Source organism: Petromyzon marinus, chromosome 12, assembly GCF_048934315.1.
Source record: "Petromyzon marinus isolate PM22_M1 ecotype Great Lakes invasive population chromosome 12, UKy_Petmar_22M1.pri1.0, whole genome shotgun sequence".
NCBI lineage: Eukaryota > Metazoa > Chordata > Hyperoartia > Petromyzontiformes > Petromyzontidae > Petromyzon > Petromyzon marinus.
Window position 1 is genome coordinate 5,867,906 of NC_133678.1, and position 9,540 is coordinate 5,877,445.

At 43.5% G+C, this 9,540-nt stretch overlaps 1 protein-coding gene across 1 annotated transcript; it reads left to right on the plus strand.

Annotated features, from left to right (window-relative positions):
- Window positions 1-2,507: 2,507 nt before the first annotated feature.
- On the plus strand, window positions 2,508-6,706 carry LOC116941636 (neuropeptides B/W receptor type 1). The gene is made up of 2 exons (XM_032952916.2): window positions 2,508-3,614; window positions 4,401-6,706. Exon 2 carries the CDS (start codon window positions 5,281-5,283, stop codon window positions 6,274-6,276), a length of 996 nt encoding a protein of 331 aa, XP_032808807.1. The 5' UTR covers window positions 2,508-3,614; window positions 4,401-5,280; the 3' UTR covers window positions 6,277-6,706.
- Window positions 6,707-9,540: the final 2,834 nt, after the last annotated feature.

A 9,540-nucleotide genomic window follows, 5' to 3' on the forward strand; every position in this document is an offset into this window, starting at 1 on the left:
ACGTACCAAGGAGGTTGTACAATACTGTAGGTGTCAGACTTCAGAGGCGTGAGCTCATTCGCTTGCAGTAGACAACGGGGTATTGCAGTTCTCGGTGGAAGGATTTGGGGGGAGAGGGCTAAGCAAATCATGGATCGAGTGACAGAACGCAGGAGTAGAGACGTGAAGCAGACAGCTGTCTGGTGGGCGGAATGAGATTTGGGACCTGGAAGGAGGTGGCCAAGGGAAGTGAAAGGAGAAGTTCTTGAGGTGGTTATCGTTAAAAGTGACAGGCGAAATGGTGGTGGTGACAGAGATAGATTTGATGCTGGTGATGACGGAGATTGATAGTGTGGCTATAGGATTATGAGACAGATTAGGTGAGAGAGTTCTATGGATTCCAAAACAGACTGGATGGTGGTCGAAATGGTTTTAGATAAATAATTATGAAAATGGATGTTCAAATCATGAGTAATGAGTAGAGTGTAGAAGACACCTGGTTTTCAATTACGATCAAATTCAGACGTGAAGTTTGGGTTTAGCTTTGACGGACGGTAAACAACAGAGCGAAGCCGTTAAATAAACTAAACGATTTGCAGAATTCAAGAGACAGTGATGGGCAGCAAGTATACGATAGGATAATATAATCAAGTCAGCAGTACTAGATTTTGAAGCTTTCGTGACTGCAAGGATCCATACTCTTTGGTTCTATTCGGTAAAGTCACGTAGGTAAAAAATAAAACAACAAAAATCACGACGTTTCGGCCACAACACAAGCGGCCTTCATCTGGTGAAGGGACCAGATTGTCTCGAAGACTGCGCTGGAGTGAAACAGAGCCAAGCTCAGACCACGGCCTTTAAGCTGTGTGAGAGGGATTAAGGTGCCTTGACAAAGGAATTAGAATAAAAAATTGCATTTAATTGGCGGACTTAGCATGATGAAAGGTGTAGAGAGGGTGAACATGTGGGTGCACATGCCGCATGTGCTGCGAAAGGTTGGGGTACCACTACTTGAAAAATATATATATACTGTTCCATTGAAAATTAGTTTAATGTTTGGTTCGATTTAGAACATCTTTCCAATGGTTGCTTAATTTGAAACCATCTTCTCGGTTGAAATTGTGTCAGTGTTTGTAGATCTGAATTGCCTCGTGAACAAATCTCTGATAAAAACCCGTGGGTTTGCAAAGAACCTTGGTATCGGAGAAAATTATATCGTGATCACCCACAGCATTGTAACAGTGATCAGCTACGGCAGAAGAATTCGTTCTGCCGTGTTTCAAATCTGATTTGTGCTCGCGAATTCGGTCAGAGACATGTCGTTTCGTCTCCCCGATATAGCAATCACCGCAGGTACAACTCAATTTGTAACCCCGGGGTACTGTAAGTCAGGAATGACATCCTTCACGGATGGGATCAGATCACGAATTTTGTGTACTGTATTGAACCGGACCTGGATCTTGTGTTTGTTTAGAATTTTGGAAATCTTTTTAGTAACACCTGCTATATATGGTAGTGTGATGGTTTTGACCGGAGTATCAAGTGGTTGTTTCTGCATGGAGGGAGAAACAGCTTGGCGGATGGTACGGTCAGAGTATCCATTCCTTTTGAGGGCCAGGTGTACATGTTTTAATTCACTGGTCAGGTGGTGTTGGTCCGAAATGCAATGAGCCCTATGGTATAAAGTTTTGATGAGAGAATTATTTTGGGCTGGGCGGTGGTGGGAATCAGGTTTAAAGTAGGAATCTGTGTGGGTGGGTTTCCTGTAGACAGAATGCCCCAATGAGCCATCAGGTCTCCTCTCAAACAGAACATCTAAGAATGGTAGCTTGCCATCTTTCTCCACTTCCATGGTGAATTTGATGGCGGGATGTCTGGAATTGATGTGGTGTAGGAAAAAGTTCAGAGCTGGGAGACCATGTGGCCAAATGACGAAAGTGTCATCCACATATCTCTTCCACAGGGAAGGTCTGAGGGTGGAAGTCTGGATGGCGTCCGATTCAAATTTCTCCATGAAAACATTGGCTATCACTGGTGACAAGGGGGAACCCATGGGAGTACCCTCATTTTGCTTGTAGAAGGAACCATTCCAGGTAAAGTAGGTGTTGGTGAGGCAGTGTCTGACCAGCGTAGGTACCTCGGGGTTTAGTCCATGTTGTACCAAATTTTCAATTATATCAATGGTATCAGGTACCGTAGTAGTCAGCAGTAGCCCAATAAACTAAACTGATTCAACGATTTTTTTTGTTACCAGCTAAGGCCCACTGAGCTCTTTTTCAGAAGCGACCTGGCCACAAATGATAGCTCAACGAAGTGGCTTATCATTTGGAAATGTATAGCAACCAAATACTCTAAGCGCACGTTTCTAAATGTGGAGGGAAAACCGGAGTACCCGGAGAAAAGTCCACGCGATCATGGGGAGAGAGAAACACGCAAACTCAAGGTCGGCATCGAACCCACGACCTCCTGCATACCAGACGAGATAGTCAACATCTCGTCACTGCGAAATGCTCCGGATCAACCTCGGGTTTCTCTTCAGCAGATGCTACAACAACCAGCCACTCACAGGGGGTGATTGGTTACTTCCTCCAACCTTTGAGGCTCAGCCTCCATCACTGGGTCAGATCCCTTCTGCCCCATAATGTTGTTGGGGCTGATGATTTCTCCCTTCTCCAATACCTCACAGCAATGGTCAGCAAATCTGCAGACCCGATTTGCGGATCGGATATTAATTTGCTATTCTTCTCTTAAGGATGGTAATTAATATGGGTGGTGTTGCAAGTGTTTTTATGGTATTAAAGGGTAATGCCATTAAAAATAACCTCTGATTAGCACGTTTGGCTACCTATGGTGCAAATGAAGTTCAACATACATACATGCATGGACAGCTGAAGCAGTTTCTATAGCATCATGAACATGTGGCTACCACTCATCCTTGCAGCAGCGAACATTAAATATATAATATATACATACATATTTAACCAGTTTTAGTTATTTAGCGTATTTTTGAACATTTGTGAACATAATTCGAGGAATATTCAACCGTATTCGTACAATTTGGATGAGTGATCTCGTTCGACTTTATGCTCGCAGAAACGTACAGATATATAATTGTGCAGATTTTTTTTCCCTTCTTAAATTTGTACAGATTGTACTTGCAACTCGAAAGAGAGGGCACGGCAGTTTAATGCCACGAGCATAGTGCGGTTCCGCTATGGGAGGGCTGTAACATAATTGCTCCTTGTTATATTTTTTTGGGGGGAGGGAAATGCCTACCATTCCACTCACTCACTCACCACTCTTTCCCAGCACGTCAAAGAAAATCAATGGACGGTCATCTATACATTTGAAAAAAAAAATGACATTCTAATTCTATGGATTGTTCTCTTTGCAACAACAACAAAAACACATGGGCGCTGCGGTGCTTTTTTTCACAGGTTTGAGGTCGGCAGTTGGTAACATTGGAGACGGTGTCACATGTAACATCGCCCCACACTGGATGATAATAAAGCAACCTGCAAAGCGCTGCGCTGCGCTGTGCCACTTGTGCGTTGGGGGGTTCTGGCTACACGGTGATACCAAGAGCCACAAGCTGTGTGGACTTGCAGCTCAGCGCACACGCGTGACCAGCTCAGGTACGGCCGCTTACACGGGCTGTTATACCCAGCACACGCAATCACGCATATATCACACACACAGCACGCAAGCACACTTACATACACGTGCATGCGCATACATACTTATATATACAGATGCAACGTATTTTGTAGAGGCAATAGGCAATTTGTAGAGACAATAGCTGTTTGATCTTACGAATTAGGCAAAGCAATGACAAAAGGACTTCATCCAATTACTGAACAGAAAATGCATTAAAAGGCTTAATGATCATACCGCAAAAAGTAGCTTCACATTTATACAATATCTTATTGGTCGGGTAGCGGGTGATCGAGGACAGTCATGTTATTGCAGTAATTAACGGGTAAAAAGAAAAATAAAACATTCGTTTGTTTGCATGAGTTGTATTGGACGCTAGGGGAGCTTCGTACTTTGACAGAGAACACTATTAAAAGTGATGTGTGCTCTCATTGTCGGTACGTGACGTGTGTGTGTGTGTGGCGTAACGGTTCGCGCGCTGCACTACGAACCCGGCGACCATAAGTTCGATTCCCGCTTACGGCCAACGCCAGTGACGAATATCTGAACCGGTCCTGGACCTTCCCTCGGATCGACTAAGCCTCAAATGACCACCTGGCGCGGTGTGTAAACATCGCGACTGGGGAGACAAAGGCGGTCGGGCGTGGTGCTGGCCACCCCACCCCCTCGTGCACCGTTCCGGCCTTCATAGGTGCTCGCTGACAACACTTGCCCCTAACAGTCTGTCGAAGGCTACGCGGTGGCATCTTTGTCTTTTTGTGCTACAGCGCAGAGAGGTTCTATCGCCTCTCCGGATGGAAGAAGCCACCACCCATGCCCTGCTCGCAGCCGCGCTGGTGCTGAAAGGGACAGCGCAATTCCCTCCGGCTGGATGACAATCGCCGCCTTCGCACACACGCGGCTCTCCCTCTCTCTCTCATCCCGCATCATCAACAACAATGCCAGCCACCCTGCGGTCCCCCCCCCGCCACTCCACCCAACCCCAACAAATGGAAGAAACCCCCCCCCCCCCTTCAGCAAACGCTTCTGTTGGCGTTAATTCGGCGTAACAAGAGCCCGAGTCGTCGTCACTCTCAAACGGACGCCGCAGCCGCTGCGACGCAACGAGACGAGCAAGGAACACGCAGGCGTCCTTCTAAGTTCCGTTGATCACTCTTCCTACCGCCGCGTTGTTTTCTGCTCTCCGCGTTGGGATTTAAGCTGTGAATTCGGGAGGCATTTGGAGGGGTCGGAAAGGATCGTCTCAATCGGTACGCGACAATTAAACTTCTGCCTCGGAAGGAGCCAACTCGCTACTCTCATTTAAAACCCATTTCTTTCGAACTGCTTTCTGTGTTTCGTTTTGTTGTCCTTCTCCCCCCCCCCCCCCCCGTACCTCCGATTATCACGGTTGGTTAGGCACGCTGCGAAAGAGGTTCGACGTATATACACATACTGGATGGCGTTTTAGGATAGCGTGTTCGCATTAACGGCACAGGACGGATTGAACTGGAAGAAAAAAGAAACAGGAGCCTGCTGGCGTGCGCAGCGAGTGGTGCTCGCTTTGTGGTTTCATCCACGCGGGGTAGAAACTTCGTTCATTTATAAATCACAGAGGGAGGCAGGAAGGACGGAACACGGAGAGAGAGAGAGAGGCCCCGCCTGGACATGGAGGCCCCGGGGTCAGGTTGGACCCAGTCGAACGCGACTTCGTTTCTCAACGAGACAGCGGTGAGCGCGAACGGAACGAACAGGACGCAGGTCGACTACAGCAGTGACTTCTACATCACCTTGCCCATCATCTACTCCGTCATCTGCGCCATCGGCTTGACGGGCAACACGGCTGTGATCTACGTCATCCTGCGCGCCCCTAAAATGAAGACGGTGACCAACATGTTCATTCTCAACCTGGCCATCGCGGACGAGCTCTTCACCCTGGTGCTGCCCATCAACATCGCCAACCACCTGCTGCAGGACTGGCCCTTCGGAAAGACCATGTGCAAGGTCATCCTCTCGATCGACCAGTACAACATGTTCACGAGCATCTACTTCCTCACGGTCATGAGCGCCGATCGCTTCTTCGTGGTGACGGCGACGGTCAAATCGGAGAACTTGCCCCGCAGGACCTACAGGAACGCCAAGCTGGTGAGCCGGGGCGTGTGGCTGCTCGTGTCCGTCGTCATCCTCCCGTTCACCATCTTCGCCAGCACGTACGTGGACGAGTTCGACAGGAATCACTGCAGCCTCGACTTCCCCAAGCCGGAGTTCAACTGGCTCAAGGGCAGCCGCATCTACACCCTCGTCTTCGGCTTCGCCATCCCCGTCTCCACCATCTGCATCCTCTACACCACCATGCTGTACAAGCTGAGAAACATGAGGCTCAACACGAACGGCAAGGCGCTGGACAAAGCCAAGAGGAAGGTCACGATCATGGTGTTCATCGTGCTGGCCGTGTGCCTCTTCTGCTGGACACCCTACCACCTGAGCACGGTCATAGCCCTCACTGGGAACCTTCAGGAGACCCCTGTGGTGGTTGGCGTCTCCTACTTCATCACGAGCCTCAGCTACGCCAACAGCTGCCTCAACCCGTTCCTGTACGCGTTCCTCGATGTAAACTTTAGGAATAACTTCCAGAAACTCCTGGAGTGTAAGGTAGCCTCCTGAATCTATACTTCGTAAACTCAAACGTGATATATTTGCATGCAGATTATATTATAATATATTATTTTAAACACATGTATTATCAGCCTGTGAAATTGTGATTCTGGGCTCGATAGAATGCCATGCTAAAATAGGTTGACGCTTAAAGTTACGTTATTTTATTACAGTACTGATAACGATTTTAAATATAGATCTCGCTTATGTCGGATTGTGTAATGTGCGTTCAATCCATACAGCTGAAAAAGTACGGGCACAGTTACCAAGTCACCACGGATAAAACATAAATAGTGTGCACTTGAAAAATGCTCATTTTGTTTCATCGTGCACTGTATTCTCATATAATGTTGAGAAATGTAAAGTTTTTGTTTCAATAAATACCAATGGCTCCATCACATCCCGATTCATATTCATTAAAACTGGAATGGAAAAACACCATGTTGCGTCATTCTATGCATTCAAATCCTGAGTAAAAATGTGACAAACGTGGCAGGCAACATATATTGAGTTGCTTACCCATCCCTCAACGTTTCCCATGTATTGTGATAAAATATGAAAACAGCATAGGCAGAGGGCATTGTCGACAGCACATGGGCACACGGCCATTGCACCAATGTCATCCGGTTGAAGTCAAACACTTCGTAGCTTCAAAGTTATTTGAAAAAATACATAGCATTGGCATATCAACATGATTTTGGGCAAATACACGGAATTTTTTTCACGTGTATTCATTATTGTTGGACAGCCATAGCAATCTCGTTGTGAGTTTGCTTTAAGAAATTTGGCCACGACCTTCTTACATCAAAGCTAATTTTCAGAAGCACATCGTGCCATTGACATGAACCAGTTCTGATGTACAGTATATGTACACTATTTATCAACAAAGAAACGAAAGAAAACCACCTAATTTAAAACATATTATAAAAAAAACATGTTATAACCGAATGGTATTCATATCTGGGAAAGTAGAGAAAAATATAAAACAGTAAAATTTTGACATTTATGTAAGTCGATGTTTTGACCAACTTATATACTATAATTATTATATTCAGCCCTTTGTCAATCAACTGCTGGTACCTTGTAATTATTATAACTCTTCTCATGAAGCGTTATAATGAAGAGTTATAATAAGTCTGGTACTTTTTAAGTTATTAAATTCTCAAAAATTTAGTTTACAGTTTAATCTTTGGCAGTAAAAAAAAACCTATAAATAATATATAAATTGCCGATCATATATTTTCACTAAAATGACTTGCCTTCATTATTGCAATTTTTTGTTTACATATATAGACTTGATAAACATTTAAATTTGATGCCAGATTTCAATATTCATACGAAATTAGAATGTTGTCTGAGATAAACAATAGTACAGGAATACAATAATTCTAACATCCGATTTTCCATTCACAGTTACATTTCTGCAATCATAACAGGATAAAGACACACCTTCGTGATTATCATGTTCGGACCGATAGATCATTACTAAATTATAAACTTGTGTAAACTTTGATATAATCGAGAGCATATTTACATTACTTCCCAACCCCCCCCCCACCCATTAAAACATATGGATTGCAAAAATGGTACTGAAATGACTGCTTTGACATTTCTGTGATAGAATGACAATGAAGACTCAGTTTTCACACACATTTATTCATATATTTTAACATTAACCTTCTCATATATTATATAAGCTAAGGCGAAAAGTGACAAGAGATCAAACTGTAGCCTACACGTGACCATGTGCTGTAGTTGTTATAATCATAGACGACCAAGTATTCCGGACGTGAGGAAAACAATTGTACTGCACTGCACAAGTTCACTCTCTTAACTGGATCCCACCACAATTAACCACATGCAATTTTTTGCAGAACAAAAAAAATCCAATAACTGCTCGTTTGTTCAATTTTAAATACCACGCATTATATATGCGCAGCACGCACGCAGACGGTTGGCAGTCAAAGAAGATTTGAATAAACGTACACACAAAGTGTCCGTGGCTGAATATCAGGCTTAATTAACATACTTTTGTCACATTCACCATAGAGCGAGAGCATCGGTGTTAGAAGTTGACTATAACTCGTAAATGCTTTTGATTAGTTCTCCGTATGTTCGTATTACATTTCTTGTACGCGTTCATAATAATGTATTTACAATCTAGATTAGTTTACAGCGGTTGCAGAAAGCATTTAAAACTCAAGATTATCAAAATACGTCTCTACATTCGAAATATAACTACTTCGTTTAGAAGACAATTTCTGTTTATGCGTGAATTTTATTTTTTGTTATTTTCTTTGACACTATCTACGTGACTTTACCGAAAGACCCAAGAATATGAACGTAGTAATTAATGAGTTCATTATTTCTCATTCCTAATTCATTTGTAATAAGTGTCCCCCAAAATATGGTCTCCAATTTAAAATGAGCAGTCTTTCGCGGTGAGGAAAGTTGAATTTGCTCACAGTTTATTTAACTCCAACTGTCTACATTAATAATAATACAAAAATTGACCTGCTTAAGAAACGTTTTGCAAAAATGACTCCATGCCAGTGGCGATAAAATAATCCAGCCCAGGTTTCTTTGAACTGTGCTCCAGAATATATGAGCTTATGCAAATAAGACTTCTCATTAGAATACAATTATAATAACGCCCTTTGCACCGATCTGAATATAATTACTGAGACTCTCACACAGATCATAAGGTAAGCAGTACTTGCAAAAAAAAACGTTGACTGTACTATTGTGTTTCACTGAAAGGCAATCATGTTGGTACAATATATACACGTCAAGATAATACAGCACACAGATGTATCACGATCACTAGCTATAACGTATTCCAAAAAAATAACCTGTATTTTTATAATATCGATAATACACCATGCATTCCCACGATAGCTTTAAACGATGCGATTCACTGCATGTTACACATTTTTACAGAACAAAACATGAGTACAGAAAAGCCATGCCACGCTTTTAAAATACATCATTTGTGTTGTTCAAGAGTTACAGTTCTGAAATGTCTACATATTCATAGTTGATCGCTAAAGCAGCGATACGGTATTGTACGAAATAAAATAAAAACCTTCCACTTAAGACAATCTTAAGTGCAGTTTAACGCATCGGTCCAAATCTTGGTTTTGTTATTCGCATCACACAACAATTGTACACGGCTCACAAACCGCCCTTTTTAAGAGCCATAAACACACACGCGGCTCGAGTTTAATCAAGCGCACTGGGAACGCAAGTGAGCAGGTAAACTTTTTCACAGCT